Source organism: Manacus vitellinus, unplaced genomic scaffold (genome assembly GCF_001715985.3).
Source record: "Manacus vitellinus isolate BGI_N305 unplaced genomic scaffold, ASM171598v3 scaffold_15_pilon, whole genome shotgun sequence".
NCBI classification, from domain to species: domain Eukaryota; kingdom Metazoa; phylum Chordata; class Aves; order Passeriformes; family Pipridae; genus Manacus; species Manacus vitellinus.
Genome location: NW_021939122.1, coordinates 8,735,083 through 8,753,904, shown reverse-complemented (window position 1 = coordinate 8,753,904; position 18,822 = coordinate 8,735,083). Strand labels below are relative to the sequence as shown.

Genomic DNA, 18,822 nt, shown 5'->3' with positions numbered 1-18,822 from the left:
GTTGGGGAAGCAGCGGGGCGAGGAGCGCGGCCTCGGGACGCGGTGGCCAGGCTCGGCCAGGCTCGGGGCGCCCGCTGTAACCCAGGGCCGGCCTTTCCTGCCCCGCGCTTGGACACGAGGCATCTCCCTGGGGTGTGCCGGTACCCCCGGCTCGGTGCTGGGAGCGGGACCGAAACCGTGTCGTGGGTGGGTATTGCAGTGCTCCTCTGTGCAGCTTTTAATGATGCGGTCTGAAACATCCTGCCCTGGTCAGCTTCCTCCTGGAGATGTGACAGTGTTTAGAGCGTTTCTGATGTGCCATGACTTCAGTGGCTTGGTTTTTTTCTTCTCCCTCCAGTTCCACATACTGCCAAATACCATAGTCTGCATGTTGAAAAAAAGGTTTTACATAATCTTTCCTGTTAAGAGGGGAACGTGAGAGGGAGATGGGGAGAGAAGCGCAGGGCCTGGGGAGAGTGAAATGAGTAATGGAGGAGACACACTGGGAATCTTCATCCTGGAGCTGTGTTGATGATTCCCAGATTAGAGATGTCAGGAAGAAGTGAAAAAGCATGGATGCTACCAAACAGGGGAGAGAGAATTCTTCCCTCTGAGAAGATACAGAGTGCCTGTTTGCAGAGAACTGGAAAAGGCAGTTTGTGTGGCAGCATGCTGCACAGTGGTGAGCGTGGTGCTGCTTGCTTTTCCTGGAGCAGGAATGGTGCCTGCTGGAGAGTGTGGACGGGGCTGGAAAAGGGTGAATGCAGGGTACAGAGACGAGGAACCCTGTGCTGAGAACTGATGGAAGAGAAATTTATGTTGCATACTAAATGGATCATTTTGCACTTCACAGCAAATGATATTGAGGTTGGCTGCGTGTGTCTACAGTGGGCCCGCCAGAGCAGTGTGGAAGGTGGCAGTCTGGGCATTTGTGCGAGGCTGGGGCTAATCAATCCTCCAAGACCCCAGATAGTAGGGTGGTCCAGACATCACACAGGGACTGCTTGTCAGGTCAGTCTGGTCTTGGAGGTCAGCTTGGAGCAAACTGCACTCTAAACTCCCCTCGTGTTCCTTAAACACAGTAAGTATTGGGAGTACAGAGTGGAGATGCTGAAACTGAGCATCACAAGGAGCTTCACTTGTGAGACTCTGAGAGCTCAGGCTGAGAGAAACTAGATTGAGTTGTCCCTGGAGGCAGTTTAGCCATGTTTCAGTTAACATGCCCAGGCAGGCTGAGGCTGATGTCTGGAAAAAAACACATCAAAACAAAAAACTTAGCAACAAAATATTAAATATAATTGCAGTTTTGCTACCTTCTTCAGGATAGAGCTTAATCACAGTATGTTGTGTAAAGGACATACAGAGAATCAGGCTACACAGTAGAAGAAGGCATGTTTGGGACCCACAAGTGTGGATGGGGAAGGGACTTTATAAATCTCTTATCCATATTAAGCATTTAAATGTGCCAAAGTTTTTATAAATATGGACATTTAATTTCTTAATTTCTTTGCATGTTCCTGTCCTTTCTTCTATCTGTGTCTCATCTGTCTTGTCTATCTTGTTATCTCACTAGCTTTCCAGTAGGGGAATTTTGCATTGCTGACTTTAAGGGACCCCAGTCTTTTTTGGAAAAGATTGTATGTTCTAGTGTTCAATTTCAAATTAAAAAAATGAGGCTAAAGAATGGTTACACCTGGCAGAGTGTTTTGAAAGAAGTGTCAACATCACAGTAATATCCTGCTACTTCATAAGAATAGTAGTGTTTAAAATCAAAACTGTAGCTATATTTGCTCAGCTATGTCTGTTACAATTTGTGAATTGCTGGGCAAAACTGAGAAGTCTAAAATCCCGCAACTAATTTCAAGATCTGTTTCAGTGAACAGAAGCGTGAACATAAAATGGAGTGTTATTTTCTGTGTGAGATCTAAGTTTTACTTGCTAGACAATATGAATCAAAGACATGAATTGAGTAATTATATTCAGTTGTGTAAGACTACAACATAAAGTGATCCATTGATTTCCAGTCAGAGAAGCCATTGAAGCCAGTTGTCTCATGTAATGACTGAAATTACATTCATTTCATTATGTGAAATGGAATGTTTTCGTAATCTGTGGTCTGTAATGCTGGGAGAATATTTATAGCGTTGTCACATGAAAGAAAGTACCAACGTACCTACTTAAATAGCAGAACAAAAGAAGGGGCCCAAGAGGAGCGGTTTGGATAAAGTAGCATGAGGTGTAGGGATATACAAGGTATGACTTATCCTTAATTGTTCATATCAAGATCTTAATGTCTTCCTAGTGCATCCATGCTTCATAAAAGAAGTGTAATATTTTTTGTGGGCTGTATGTAGATTCCATGGAAACACATTTCTGCTCTTGTTTTTCTGCAGGGTTCTGTTTGCTAGTTTGGCATAGCTGTCCCTGCCAGGGTGCTGTTTCCTACCCTGCTACAAAAATGACAGCACTTGTTCTCATGATATAAAAAATAGCAGCATTTATTGATATATAATGGGTTTGTGTATAATGTACAGGTAAGAAATAACATACAGACTGATCTTGCAGGTGATTTTCTAGTGTTGAGATCTACCCATATAGAAGAATGTGAAATGCAGTCCTTTATAGGAGGTATCAAGGTACAGCTGGCACAATTTGGATTATTTACTATTTAGGAGAGTAAGTTAGCTCCTAAAGATTACTCCACATCTCAAGAAATATGAAATGGAAGAGATTGGATTTGATTACATTAATTTTCTTTTTAGATTTTAACTGGATTAATTATTGATTTAAAATTGCTGGTATTTTACTTGCATCTCTAAATTCAGTAACACATGCTGAATCATTATAAATGAAACTTAAACAACTCTATAGCATACCATTCATTAAACAGGCAGACTGCATATAGCAAGCCAGGATTAATTTTTTTTTCATCAGACTGTGAAACTTTTATCAACATCTTTTTAGCTTTAATGGCTAACAAAATGAGATTAGTGACAACACCTGTTAAAGGCTCATCACTCTCACCTTTTTATATAACATGTTAATATCTTGTAATTCACGTCACATACTTTTGGGCTTTGCAAACCCAGGGAGAATTATCAGCACATTTTTGATCTTTTTAAAGGAAGTGGAAAAAGACAAAAAGAAAGAAAGGCTATTCCTGTATTCTCTCTCTCAAAAAAAGATAAATTAAAAAGTTAATAACAAAAAAACTTTCAGGCCCTCACTGAACTCCGTATAAATATATACTAGCAGAATTTCAAGAGTCAGTTTTTAAGATTGTCGTCGGACTTCTTGAATAGTCAGTTGGATATGCTGGGGAAGCTAAAAAGATAGATTCTGTTCAGAAGAAAATAATTGACCTTATATGATGGTTAGTTTTTGGTTGATTGAAATAGGTCAAAGTGTAGCTCAACAGAGTAGAAGAAGTTGTTCTGCTGGTGTCCTGATATACTATAGTTATGAGTCTCTTTGAGTTTGTGGTAATGTGTTTCAAAGCCTTTTTAAAAAGTAAATTAATTAACTCTTAAACTCTAGCTTGGCAATGTGTTGTGTAAGCATATCGCAGACTTTCTCTGAACACTTCATCTCGTGAGCTTTGCATCGCTGAGTCTGCACTGTTCTGTGATCCTCCTGTCAGAGGACGACCTCCCTGCCCACAGTCCGATGACTGAACAGTAATACAAAAGTACAATTAAATATAAAAATTATGTGGGACTCGATGATGGCAATTTTGTAGCTAAGGTGAAGTTGATAAGGAGGTGCTATGTCTGTTGATGTGTCTGTAAGTGGGATGTGCTCTGTGGCTTTAACCCACAATTGCAGCTTGGAAACACTCCTAAAAAGTCAGCATAAAAATGCTTTTGAGCAGCTTCTCTGTTCCTGAAATCTGTCATCACCAAGTTGTTGCCTGGTAGGTGTTAGAGCATCTTGTAGGTTGCTCTAAGTTGTGCTGGCCGTGAAACTACTTTGCAGAGTTACTAGAGGGCCTCCTCTGAAGGCATCTCACTGGCTTATTGTCTCTGGCTGCGGGAATCATGCCCCCAAGAGCCGTTTGGTTGAGGCATTTCTGGCTGATGCTGCAGTTTGCTGCAGTGACCTTCCACTGATCTAGGACTGCATTGCACTGGTAAAAGCAGCAGCGAGCCACCCGCCTGCAAAGCATAATCACTTTTGCATGGTGCTGCTTTTTTCTCATTTAAGTTAAACAGTTTGGATGTTGGATGTATATTTGTTATGAGACTCATGAATGAGTATGGGTGAAGTGTTACAACTAACTGATAACTGTTCATCCTGAACTTCTATCCTTGTGTTGCAGAAAAGCTGAAGGTGAAAGGCACATTTCAGTAAGACATCATTAGAAGAATAAGCAAGATTATTTTGTCCTTTCCTAATCAAAGTCTCTAATTAAATTCAGAGGTAGAAATGTGGAGTGAGAGTCTAATTCTGCTGCTTTTACTCCGCTGTCAAGCTGGGGTCCATAATTTGTATTTTGGAGATATTTTGTATCCATTGAGGGGGCCTGTCCAAAGACAAGTGCGCAAAGCACCTAAATGCTCTGAAACCTCAGTGTAACTTGTTTTACTGAAAGTGTACATTACTGTTACTAGCAGGCACGCTTCAGCTATGTGGTTCTGAATCCTTAGCACAGCAGTTAGTAAGCAGTAACATAGGCAGTATGAATGACTTCTCAAAATGTGGGAAGATAGTACAGCATTAACACAGTTGCAGACAGGGAAATACATTTTCTGAGTACCTGTGGGCTGTTGGGATTTGTGATGTGGTTATCCAATGACAAATTGTGGTTGCCTTCATTTTTGCCCTGTGGTCTTGCTTGTCAGGTAGGATTGTCTAAAGGCATTTTTCTGTGTTTTCATTTTTTTGGTTTTGGAGTATGAGCCAGCATACAGAGCAAACATAAGAGGACTCTGAGATCATCAGCCAGTGCTTTAAATCAGAATTTAAATGGTTTGATCACGTATTTCAATTTCAAACAGTATAATAGTTTCTTACAGAATTGTAAGCTATTGGTTTGAAAATAAGTAGTCTATATCTTTATTAATGGTCTGTCTTCGAGTCCTGCTCAGTTTTCAAGTTAATGTGCTTCATTCCTAGTTCCCTTTCAAACTGAAGTTACAAAGTAGCCCAAAAAGCTGGAAATTCCTTGTGTGATAGCTGTGGTCTTTTTTGCATCAGGTCACAGTGTACTTTTATGTATATTGTTGTGGTTTAACCCCCACCAGCAGCCAAGCACCACAGAGCTGCTTGTTGACTCCCCCACCTGCAGGATGGGGGAGAGAATCAGAATGGTAAAAGCTGGAAAACTAATGGGTTGAGATAAAGACAGTTTAACAAGGAACGCAAAGGCTGCACACACAAGCAAAATGTGGAATTGATTCTCTGCTTCCCATGGACAGGCAGGTGTTCAGCCATTTCCAGGAGAGCAGGGTCCCATCACACATGGTGACTTGGGAACACAAACACCATGGCTCCAAACTCCTCCCTTTCCTCCTTCTTCCCCCCACTTTATGTACTGAGCATGATCTCATATGGTCTGAAATATCCCTTTGGTCAGTTGGGGTCACCTGTCTTGGCCACGTCTCCTCTCAACCTCCCACACACCTCCAGCCTCCTCATGAACGTGGCAGCACAAAATGTGCTCAGCAATAACATCTCTGTATTATCTCTGTGTGATATTATTATATTGATAATATAGCACAAACCCAAAACACAACCCCATACTAGCTACTGTGAAAAAAATTAACTTTATCCCAGCCCAAACCAGCACATATATTTATATACCAGTTTATTGTAATAGTGAACTCCTGTTTTGTAACTGGGTTGTTAGGGAGTGAGGAGAATGGCCTGCTTGCTGTGAAAAGTGTATCCTGAAAAACCAGAGGCTTGCTTGTAGTGTCAGTTGCAGATTTTGTTACTTGGTGCAGGATTTGATGGTATTCCAAATGTTTAGGTTCAAAGGCAACAGTCAGATAAAGCAATTGTCTATTTGATGTATATTGCTATGAAGGAGCATTGTTTTTTATCACTAGTCTATTATATAGAGTCAAAAGGGCATAAGAAGTGTGTGTGCTGTAGACTGATTAATCTGGCATTCAGAGCAGAACTACAGCTCTGATTTTTCCACAGACTAGCCCGATAGTTCAGTCAGATTTGTCATTGGCAGCAAAAGTATTTTAGAAGGTGAGGATTCACTTGCATTGCTACAAGTTTCAACATATTACTTCTGAACTTTTTATTAAGCCCGAAACTGTTTGTGGGTAATCATATCTGCACTGCATTTTTTTGTTGTGAAAAAATCTTTAGGTTCAGTGCTGATTCAGTTCATCATGAAATATGTGTCTGCAAATCAAGTTATCTTGATCTTTTAAGTGTTCATGCATCAGCTTCTGAGTCAGTTCTTGCTGTGATTTCCAAATGGGCAAATGCCAAGTGAAGTTTTAACCTAGCTAGTAACCTGTGTAAATGGTTCTGAAATAGCTCCCTCCAATTTCAGAGGCATTACCAAAGAGTTGAAATTGTCCCAGTGTTTAGGAAACAAGTTTCAAAATGCATTAAAGCTTTTAAAATAGAGGTATCATCTGCTGAGAGATCCAGAATAGTGTACTTAATAGGTGTTTCATCTAAATTTAGCCTTCTCATCATAGGAACAGCTTATGCTTGTGCATAAGCTCTTATCTCAGTTAAATTCAGGAAAGTCAGTTCTTATTCCTGTCATCTCTTCATTGATTTCTTCCTCAAGCTGATTTTATTTAGTGTCTGGTGACCCAGATTTTGAACCTGCCATGTGCATAGGAAGTGCATAATTTTACGTCCTTCACAAATGCCAGTCACATGGGTACTTATTTTCTTGGAGATTTTTTTGGAAAGCCAGCAGCAGAGCCTGTATTCCAGCTTTTTTTGTGTGTTGCTGAACCATTGCTCCAAGACTTTGCAATTTCCTCAATACCAATGGCTGCCTGAGGGAGCCTTAGCATAACTCAATTAAATATGAGTCTGATTTTGACTAAGTGTTAAGAGCATTTGCACATACAAGGCTGAAATTACAGTGACTCAGTTAAGCAAGTTTTGTCATGTTGCGTTTTATATATTATACTACTAAAATGAGTTAATACAAATCTGTGAGGATTAATATTTCTTAAATAATGCTTCTAGGATAGTGCCTGGAATGGATTTGCAAATAGGAAACTATTTCTATGGGTTGTAATAAATTATTAAGTAATAACTTGTTCAAAAACCTTAACATAGCTCTGCATCAGCATCAAGTAATCACATGAGATTTTATCTTACTGAAGGACTTGCTATGGCTAGTTATAAAATCTAACTGTTGCCAGCCATTCTGGCTATTTTCTGGTGGTGGTTGAAATGCCCACAAGTAATCCCTGTCACCATAGACCTTGATATAACAATGACAGAATTCTCAAATTGATGTTCAGCTTAAAGTATGTTCAGCAATGCATCTCTTCCTCATTTGGTACTTGTCTACTATGGAATTATTTGTACACCTGACAAACTGTGTGCTGTGCATGAAGGAGTTAATGATCTCCTGGAGCCTGGCTGAAGCCCTTCCAGTACCTCAACCTTTGCCAGTAATAGCAAACTAGTAGGGAACTTAATCACTGACAGAGGTACTAAGAAGGAAGGAAGCAGATTTTAGAGTGCATCAGCCTTGATGGAAAGACATGGGATTTGACAGAGAAGACCTAAAAAAGATGCTGGTGATTTTTTTTTTTTAATATAACATGAGAAAGGTGTTTGATTCTAATACAGTGGGTGGGATTTTCCCTGTGTCTTAGGGAAAGTAATTTGCTTGCAATATTTCAGTGAGTGTAGCTTGCAATCCTCCTGTGAATCAGAGTAATACAAAATGAATAATGCATATACTGTTTTATGTGTACCTAGGGGATACTTTTGAGAGATTTCAACTTCAAAAAGAAGTGTTTCAACTTTCAAGTATCACATACTTCAATTTTAATATGCTCTCCTTTCTATTACAGGCATTTAGATGTTTCTTTTGGTAGCAGCTCTCACTGGCACTTTCACATTTTGTGCACTACCTGATGCATAGAGTGACTTTGAAGGCTCTTTACCCCCTTTTATTCACTGAGGCAATGTTTTCTTCTGGATTTTAATTTCAACATAAAAGTAACATAGTAAATACTGTTTTATACTGTATATTTGTTCTATTTTGTTTCATAAACTTAGGAAACTGTAAGCAGTTAGCCAATGTGTGCTACCTCCTCTTGAAATGTGGAGTTTCTGTGGCATGCTCAAGTGTCACCTTTCCCTAAGAAATGAACAGGTTTTCTTAGTCTGTTTATTGAGCAGGCAGAGGACTGGAGTAAGTCAGTGGCTTCAACAGTCTTAATTGCTTCCTAACAGAGAGAAACTCTGTGAGGTAGTTTCAGTTCGGCTTCTGAATAGAAAGCAGACTTTTTTTAGAAGTCATCTTTTGTTTTCTTCAGTGATCCTGGTAGATGTGCAAAGTATATACAGTACAGGCTGCTATTTTGCATGAGTAAAAAATATATGATGATTTTCTATGTATAGGCTATGGGAGCTCATAGAGTTAACAAAAATTAATAATATAAAATTATTGTAAAATACATGCTTTGGTTATGTTTGCAGAGGAATATGTGTTATCAAAGAATTCTTTGGTTTGATCAGTATTAAATAGAATACATTCTTAATCCAATTAATTTTGAAACTTTTTAATTACTGTATATTTTATTCAATCTGGAACTTCTTGAATTTCTGAAATAATATATTTACATCTGTGTAGTGTGGGTATTCAAAGTTTGTTGAAATAACTAACTAATATTTCTGACATTAAGTGTTCTGTTCTATTTCACATGTCTCATGAAGAGGCATATGAAGTTGTTGACATGAAATTTATTTTGTCAATTGGTATGTATTTATCTTGTATTTATGTCTCAAGTGCTCTAGATAAAGATGACAGATTAGCTAGAGGTTGTAAGAGATGGCTAATTATTTCTGAAACATGTATAATAGAAATCTGATCAAATTTTCAAAAAGAACTTAGAAGCTCACTATTTGGTTTACAGATTAATCCGTTGCTACTAAAATGTAACAGAACAGTCTATGGAAATATTAAGGGAAAATAAGAATATTACTCTATGGACTTCAATTTCTTATTTGATTTTCTATGAAATAAAATAGATTCCAACTACATCCACTTGGATCCATTTAGGTCTATGGAACAGATGGCCAAACTTGGCATTTCATTATGTGGCGATAGCCAGTACCAAAGTGAGCGAAGGGGCTGTTTCCTTTGCTGTCTTTTAATCTACTATTACAACACAAAATGAGAAAAAAAAGTTAGTGCAGCACTTGTTTTTCAGTTTCTTGCTTCATACATCAGTAAGTCGCACAAAGGCTTAGCAGGAAGAGGCATCTCCTTGGTCAGCAGTGTAAAAACAGGAAGGAGGAAGTCTATTGCAAATCTGGGCGTACTGATTATCAGTTCATGTTTCGCTGCAGAGGATGGCCATTAACAGCCATCAGCGTGATCCATTGCTTATCCAGCATGAACAATGACTGCTGTAGTGCTGCTACTACAGAACAAGAACCCTGCTTATAGGAAGTAATGTTAACTAACAAACTGTGCTCGGCCCTTTCCTGCTCATAGAAACAGGATACTATTAGTGAGAACAATTCACAGAAATTGCACATCCAGGAAAACCAGGCAAGCAAAGCATAACAGCTAAACTAAGATTAATAAAATCTTTTAGCTTGACTTCTGCATTGTTTTGGCATGTAATAGGATCTTCTAAATAGAGTGGTGAGATGTAATTCTGAATAAGGATGGCAGAACTGGACCCTAGGTAGCGCTTGGCATTGAAAGGCTGCTTAGGTTTTAAGAAATGTGCTTATTACCATAACTGCAGTTGAATTACAGGAAACACCTGGACATTATTTTATAAAGCATTTAAGGGTGCATGCAGCAGCCTATATGAAATTACTCCATGGAAAATCCCTACAAAGTTTACAGTTTGTGTAAACAGAAAATATCCTTGTATATTGTAGGACAAAGGAAGTCTTTGCAGTGTTTCCTGTGAAATTGCAGCTTAAATGGAGTGTGTGACACAGTATCGTGGTTAGGGATGCCATGGTTATAGTCATAGTGACAGGTCTGTTTAAGGGGCAGAATCTTAATTTGCATCGTCAGTGTTTTGTGCTTGCTCTGATCTCACTGCACTCATCATGGAAATGCAAATACTGATGACTGTTAATGAACATCCTCTGCAGCAAAACATGAACTGATAATCAGTAGTTTGTTTTATAATTTTATTTATTCTATCTCTTTATTTGTGGTGGTTTTGTTTTTTGTGGGTTTTTTCTTAGTGAAGGGAGAAATAGAGAGAGAGGACAAACATCTAGTGGGCCACCTCTTGCAATCTGTGTATGGGAGCTAGTTGAGAGCATCTCTAGCATCAGGACAAAATTGGCATTGGTAGCACAATATGAATTCTAAAACAATTATTTTCCATAAGCACACGTTCTTCATTTGAGAGTTGATTTATTTGTGTGTGTTTTGTTTTAAGTATTACTTTGAAAAACTGAATAAAAAGTGTATGGTTGAGTTTCTTTTTTTTTTTTGTGCCTTCCTTTAATTGATCAAAGTGATCAGTTATTTTTTTAATCTGAAGCTCTACAGATGAATCTTTTTGTCTTGTGTCTGTAGCAGGTTAAAAGCTGCACGGTCAGACTTACATTCCATGTCAAACTTTTACAACTGTTGTACAGATGTGTGTAATTCCTATCATTGTTACAGCATTCATGGAGTTGTAACTGATTGGCACTTACTGAGTGGTTATCAGTATCCCGAGAGGAATGTGTGTATACAGTTTTTAATTGCTTCATATGTCTTGTGTAATCAGGAAATGAAAGACTTTGTGGCAATGTGGGCAGGGGTGGGGAACCTGCAATTCATCCTAGAAATGGGACAGAACAGGATGGGTTAGGGAGGTGTGAAAGTGGTGAAAGGTGGCAAGTCATTAATGAGGAGCTTCTTCATCCTGTAAAAAGATTGGTATTTTTTCCTCTATTTTCTGGATTTTTTGGCTATTTTTAAAAGAGATGTTCTAAGTGTCTTTGCTGCTGAACCTATTACCATAAGTGATTACTAGAAAGAAAATTATTCACTCAAAAATTTATAGTAATGCTCCATAAACTCAGAGTTGTTTTTTCTGAATATGGATTTGCAATTAAAAATTGAACCATTACTCATTTAAAACAACAAAACACACTCTAAACAAACCCCAAAACCTTCAAGAAATAATAGATTTTAAAAAAAAAAAAACAAAATGGGATTTGTTAAATATTATTTTTTCTTTGTCTAACAGACTATTTTAGTAATGATTTTTAATTGACAGAGTTACTTATCACCAATCAGGAATTCATATTATTTTCTGCTTCTGATTGAAATGTTACAGCTATTGCCATAGATACGAAACAAAATTACTTAGTTCTGATTCTGATTATTCTTGTAATCTATTTTTCCATACTAAACCAAATAGATTACGGGAGAAGTTGTATTTAGGTTTATGGTTATTGTTATTTTCTAGTGAGAAGATAACAAAGATGTGCAAATTGGGGATGAAGAGGAAAAAAGCAAATTTGGGGTATTTGCTGAAGTTTCAAAAAATATTTTTAGACTTCTCTCCTTTTACACTTATTAGTCTGTATGTATGCCTTTCTAGTAGTGCATAGTCAATATATTAAATAAATTCCTGGGCTTATATGATTTTTTTTTGCATGTAACTTTTTATTTCCCTTCTCCTTAGTGAAATGTTCATCCTCTTTCAATCCCATTTGCACTCAGGCATTTAAGGACATATATCCTGATTGCATGCACAGAAATATTTATGTGATGTTTTTGCAGAAATATCCTTTTGAAGTGGGACTGTAATAATTTGTGAAGACATCTGTGATAGTGACTTAGAGTGATAATGCCTATGTGTGGAGTTGTCATTATGGAATAAATCAGATGATTTCAGGATAATTGATTTTTAAAAGGAATATTATTTTTTGAAGGATCAGGTAGAATTTTTGGCATGTTAAATTTTACGATCCTTGGCTAAATTTTAGTTCTCTGGAGATGACGCTTTTTGTTTTCTTAGCAGCTGGTGCTTTTGTGCATAGAATGGTGCCCTCTGGTGCCTCAATGTAGTTTTGCATGTAAACACAAGAAGGCGTCAATAAGACCTATTAAATACGTATTTTTCATAATGTGTTTCAGTTTTGAAAGTAAAAATTTTAGGGAAGTTTTTATGATATAAAGTAAACTTATTTTCTTCAATTGGAAAATGGTTGCATATCTGAAAATTCTCCTTTTTTGTTTTTTTTTTTTTCGGACCTGAATTCAAATCTGTTTATGCTTGTTTTTCTCCCTTCAGCCTACTGGTAAAAATGATCAAGGTAAAAATAAAATTGATCCAGTGACTGAGACATCTTTCTCCTTAGGGTAGTCTCTGACTATTCCTTATTAATTTTTTTTCTCTTAAAAGTACTTCCTGCACTTTCTATTTACCTAGCCTGGCATTAATATGAGTTGTATTGCCCAGTTGTTGGGATGAGTCAGAGAAAAAAGTTCCTCTGTTTATATACAGAGTTCAGGGAAATACAGACAGATGACCTGCGACACGTTACCAGAAAAATTGTTCAGCTCTGCTTGTGCTCTTCGTGGGTTCCCTGCTTGCCCAGTCGATTAGGAAAGAAAATAGTACCTGTCATATCACTGATTTGCAGTACTGATGTCTAAGTAGTCACTCAAGTTACTGTTCTCTCATTTCACATTGAAAATTAAGGTGATATGTTGTGTTGTTTTGGGTTTTTTTGGTGCCAAAATCAAATACAAACTTCTGTCTCTGAGATTAGTGATTTTTTTTTTATTATTTTTTTTTTCCCCCCCAATTTGAAGACTCATACTGAGAAAAAACCTTCTTGTCAGGGATTCATGGTATAAATCAACAACTAGTGGTCTATAGGTTCCTATAGCTGTGTAGGAACATTACTTTCAGATGTTGAAAGTAATTGTAATACAAACTGATCGTGTCTTTCAGTTTGGCACAGTTGAGATTTGTGCTGTATTTCAGACCGTTAGCAACCACTTCAGGGGTCCATAAAGCTGAAGGGAGATCCTTGGGATTCTTCATTCAGAAGCGTATAAACAGAAGTTGAAAGAACTATATATTACACATGTAAAAATCCTTTTGGTATCCTGGGCACGTTTGCCCCTTTTTGTGACATTTCCCACTGATGTATATGAAGCAATTTACAGTGAGAGATTTTTAGGGTAGACAGATTAGCATTAATAGTCATCTCCTGAAGAAATGGAGCTGGAAGGGTTACTACATCCTCACTCTCTTTCTGAGAGAATTCTCTGTGTGTGTGTTTTAAATTCTGTTAATTTTGTCTTGTAATTTAAAAGAATAATCTCTAGGATACTTTCAGGATTCCATGTCTCTCTGCAAGATACTGCAATATGGTGATGGTCTAACTCTGAAAAGTGCAGAATTGCGGTCAGAATTGCTTGCAGTGCCATTATCTGGTGAAATATACACTTTCAGATAATTATTCAAATTACTTGGTTTAGGTAAGCGTAGGTAATCTTTGAAATGTACGTATGGAAAGTAAACTTCAGTATGAGAAATAAACTATACCATACAACGTGTGATGTTCCATAATGGGTAAATCAGATTTTGCAGATTTGAGAAAAAACCCGGTTTCTGTCCATGGCTAGAGATGGCATGGCTCTCTAGAGTACACTTACATTTCTAAAAAGGCCAGTGCTTTAGGCCAGACTTGGTTCTGAAGCCCCTAAATTGCGGGTGTGTAGTGTCCTGAGAGTACAGCATCTTAAGGAAGTTAGTAAACTTGTTTAATTCATCTTCTCACCATCTCTTCTCTCACTTTTTCACAGGAAGTTGTGATACAAAGTGTGAATTTCTTTTAAATACACTAATGATTTATTTCTGTAAAAGTGAGCAGTTTGTCTCAGGAGTTTTTTCACTCACATGCTGAAGAGGATTAATTTGTTGTTCCCACAAGATGGAGCTGTCTACCTATGTAATGAATATGGAATTTATACTACTAGTGCATCTTAGGGAGCTCTGTCGAAATAGTGGTTTAGATCACAGACCATAATTATATTAATATCTTTGCAGAAAAGAGTACAATGTAGAACATGAAATAGTAACTATTATTTTAAGAAGGTAGGGTAATCTTGTGGTTAAGGCGTTGGGATGTATGCAGTATTGATTTTTCCCTCCAGTTTTGAACAGTTATTCCCTGTATGATTTTGAATTAAATATTGTGATAATACCCCTGAGATTAAAAATAAGTACTTTATGATCATTAAACTTAATAATAAGTAGCTTTAATATATTGAGGAAAACATAATAAACACTAATTTTTACAACAGTGAATACTGTGTTGCCTCTGCTGCATTTTATGTGCTTCCAGAATTTCTGACTATGCTCTCTGGAGTTGTTTGATAACACTTTAAGGAGAAATCTTCTGATCTCAAATGATTTTCTTCTGTCAGTATTTCAACAGCATGTCTGACTGTATTGGCAGATCTGAAATGGATTAAAAAGTTGACAAGGCAGCTACTGGATACCCCCAAATCATCAGGCAGTAACTAGGTCCAAAAAGACAGTACACTACAACCACCAAAGAAAGCTTGGTCAGACCAAATCAAGCGTAGAGTTTCTCTTGCACCATCTTTTTTAGGTCTCATTCTGTTTTGGGCATATTTGCTTTACTGTGTTTTACTGCTGTTTTCATTTATGTGTGTATTGCACAACTCCCAGTTTGAGCACATGGTGATAGGTGGAAGTCTCCTATCTTTGTGATAATGATGCTCCTTTCTCACTTTCCTTTGAGAACTCTGAAAGGAGACCTGAACTTGGAGACTCCTTCCACTCTTAAAAAAAAAAGGCTAAAGGAAGCGGTAATGAATTGAACTTTTTTTTTTTGCTTTAGCATACAGTGCAGCATAGATGGTAAGTCCAGTCCATTCAGAGATGCGTGCCTGATATCTCTGAAGGCACTATCTGGTCCTCCTAATCTTTTTTTCTTCTCCAGGAACTCTGGAGACAGGTGGGTGTCCTCCTATGTCCACCCTGTAGGTTCCAACATCTCTGACCCTTTTCTTATGGAGACAGAGCAGCAGTCATGTAACCAGCGTGTACTGTGTAGTTTGGAGCACTACAACATCAGTTGTTGAGCCTTTTTCTCATTCCTTCCCCATTTCTTTACAGGTAACAGTGATATGGTCTCCATGTGACCCCCTGTGCCTTCAGATGCAGAACATTGGGTTGCTTGATGAGAGCTCACTCAATGCCGACTGCGTCTTGCACCTTTCTTTCCTCCCATGCCAGGATGCTGCTTCTCCTCCAGCCAGCACCAGGTTCTGGGTGCAGATATTTCCCACTGGCAGATATGGGTCACTCGTGACCATCCACCATGGCCCTTTACACCTCAGTCATCCTGGGCAGCCTTGAGAGGGGTCCCTTTCAGGCAGTCTGATAGGAACCTCAGGAGGAGGGACTGATGGGCACACATTTGCCTCTTCCAGCTGTCATTTCAAACTGTGGTGGTGGAAATGGTGAGGGGTAAACCACTTCATGGGTCAACAATCCTATTTTTCTCCTGGTGCCCTTTGGAGGAAAAAAACTGCCTTCAGTACCATAGCCTTATTTTCCTATCATAAGCAAAAGGAATAAAATATTCTAGGAATATTTTATTGCATAGATTTTCCCAGGGAAAATAGCAATAACAGGCAGACTGTAAGGAATCAGCTTTCTTCCTTTGACATGTATGACAGCATATTGCCTTTCTCATGGCTCTAAATTCAGTAGCTTGAGTATTTCGTACAAGGTAAGAAGAAACTCAAAAAGTGGCAAGAATCTAGTTACAAGTCTTTTCAATCTCTTCTACACCCTCTTCTTCATTGAAAGGTCAAGTTCTTTTCAGGTATAGGTTTGTTGAATGTGTTTGTTGGTGATGACCCCAGATCTTGGCAGAGCCCAGATGTCTGGTTAGAAAAGAGGATCTTGAAGAGTACAGGAAATCATACTTCTCCAAGAAGAGTGGGAGGGAAGTACTTTCTTGCTACTCAAGAGTTTTAGAGGCTTTGTTTCATTGTTGCCTGGATCTTGAACTTAAGACTGTACTTCTACAGACGACATTGAGACCATTGGAACTCCAGCCTTTTTTCCCCCCATCTTAAGATTTTTTAATTTTATTTTTTTTAAAAAAGCTTCTTATAAATTTCTGGAGAAAACTTTGAAATTATAAAAGGAAAATATGGAAGAAAAAAAAACAATTTATAGACTTTTGATCACCTTTATATTTTAACAGTCTTCGTTTGTAGGTAGAAACATGTTTGTATATGTATGACTGTATCATTCTTGTATTGCTGCTCCCATTCTCTCTGAAAAGCTACTTCAAAAATTATATGTCTTTGCTGGTATTGCTATATCAAATTATTCATCGATTTTTGGAACTGTCTGTGCCGTGCATTTGTCGGGAGACCTCATACCTTTGGATTCCAACACAATTTTATAATACCTCTTTTCTTGCTTCCTCGTCTGAAGTCTAAAGGTTTAATTTCCCCTCTGCCTCCTTTGCTCACTCCCATGCTTGAGTGTTCTTCCACACAGATTTCTATTTCTGACACTGCTCAACGAGCTACACCAGTAATTTCTCCAGGAGTCATGTTTTGGGCTTGAAGTTTTTAAATGTACTATTCAAACAATTAGTAAAATAAGCCAAAAGACCTGTTTCTAGCCCTTTCTGACTGTAAGATCCCATTGAGGCAGCAGCCCTAGGCGTGTGTGTGTTACAGATTTGCTCTGGGAGCTACTGGATGTGGGCAGGCAGAGACAAGGAGCCCTGGGGATTGCCTTCTGCCAGGAGTCCGGCTCCTGCTGCACCGTGCTCCGGTCATTCTGGCTGGAAGCATCCGACCCTGATTTACTTGGATAACTCTGGTGTTAGGAATACCAGAAAAGCAAATTTGTATGTTTGCACTTCTTTATATTTAGCAAAGAGTGGAATTTGATGGAAAAGCGATCCATGCTATTTGAGGTGGTCGGAGAAACTGATTCTTTTGTACCCATATTTGAGCATTAGGGCATAAATAACAAACCAGTGAGGCTCAGGTCAACCATGATGTAACTGGTTAAGCACCTGGATTAATGCCATAAGAGCTGGGTTCAGTTCTCAGTTTTGTGCCATCTCTTTCTTTTAATGCTGATTTTCGTGGAGTGGATCCACCAAATGATGCCACTCTAACATCGAGTTTGCTTGCTTTTATTTTCTTTTTGAGAGAGAGAGATTTCAATAAAGATCCTTGCATACTGTTTTCAACTGGGGGAAAAGTAAACTTTGATTTTCTTATTTGTATTTAATAGGTCTGTATATGATGACCAACCAAATGCACATCAGAAGTTTATGGAAAAACTTGATGCCTGCATACGTAACCATGACAGGGAGATAGAAAAGATGTGCAATTTTCACCATCAGGGCTTTGTGGATGCTATTACAGAACTTCTTAAAGTTAGGGCTGATGCAGAAAAATTAAAGGTAAGGAACTAGTTTTTCACAGTTTCATTTGTCATTATCTTTGAATTTCAAAGAAGGAACTGGACTCTTCTACTGGAGAATAAATTAGTGATTATCACTTACACTCTGATGTTTGCAGCAATTTTTTAAAAGCGGATTGAATGGGATTTGTGATTCGAGCTGTGTTGCCTGATACAGTAATTTACATTTACAAAACTGAATACTTATTTAGATCTAATTCTGATTTTTTTAGTGTATGTTTTTACAAAATGCTACCAAAATTATTTTGCCATCTTTAAAGGCTTTTTCAGAAGGTAAAGAATAGTAAACAATAACTGCAGTATTTCTTAAATAGGTCTTTTTCTATTCGTGCATTTCTGTATCTGACCTCAGAAAAATTTAAAGTCTTTATTAGAAAAATAAAAATCCTGCAATTATGCATTAAAAAAAATGTTCTTTACTTTGTAATGAGCAAGAGAGTTGGTGATGTTGGTAGTTTTCATTAGATATGAGAACCAAGATTTACTCCCAGATCAGAATGCAGAATAGTGAATTATGTCCCTTTTAGCTCTCTTTACACTTTTGAGAGCAAAATATGCACACCAGACAGAATGAGCGTAGTTCATCAGAGGTTATGATTAGAAGAGCATTATATAAAGGATATTCAGATAACAAGAGACCAAATACAGCATCAATGAGGTCATTGAGCATCTTTGTTCAGAAATTAATGAGATTTTTAATAAACTAGAATGTGCTTCCTTATTATGATGACCTAATGAGTCACTTACTATGTGGGAAAATCTGAGGTTGAGCTTTGCCTGCACCTGCAGCATTAAAATGTTGCTGTGGTTTGGAGATTTCCACGTTTGATGTTAATCAACCACCCAGTGTTTGCATTCAGCAAAGTATGAATGTTTAATTACCATAAAATGCAATCACCATTTCTTACAGACAATGAATGGCCCATAGAGCTCATTGAGGTTATCAAAAAGGGACCAGTGGTCAATTGGGTCAATGATTTGAATTGTTTGACAGACCTACAGAAACAAGGAAAGTTCAAAAATCCCAAGTAAATTTGAGAAGTTTGCCACAGAATCTGTTAGAAAGAACTGTCATAAGTAATTGAAGTTAACAAAAGCCCTTTGCGATCAAAAGTTCAAGTTCAAGCTGTAGAGTTAATTTGAATTTGCATTTCTTTGTTCTAAGTTTCTCAGGAAGCATGATCTGATT

General features: G+C 37.9%; 1 protein-coding gene across 7 annotated transcripts in view; it reads left to right on the top strand.

Moving 5' to 3' along the window:
* EXOC6 (exocyst complex component 6) overlaps positions 1 to 18,822 on the top strand; it is an 86,237-nt gene that overhangs the window by 2,837 nt on the left and 64,578 nt on the right. For all 7 annotated transcript variants that reach the window (XM_018069178.2, XM_018069176.2, XM_018069182.2 and 4 more), the window contains exon 2: positions 17,442 to 17,613. In XM_018069178.2, coding sequence (XP_017924667.1) covers positions 17,442 to 17,613 — 172 coding nt within the window. The remainder of the gene's footprint in view (positions 1 to 17,441; positions 17,614 to 18,822) is intronic.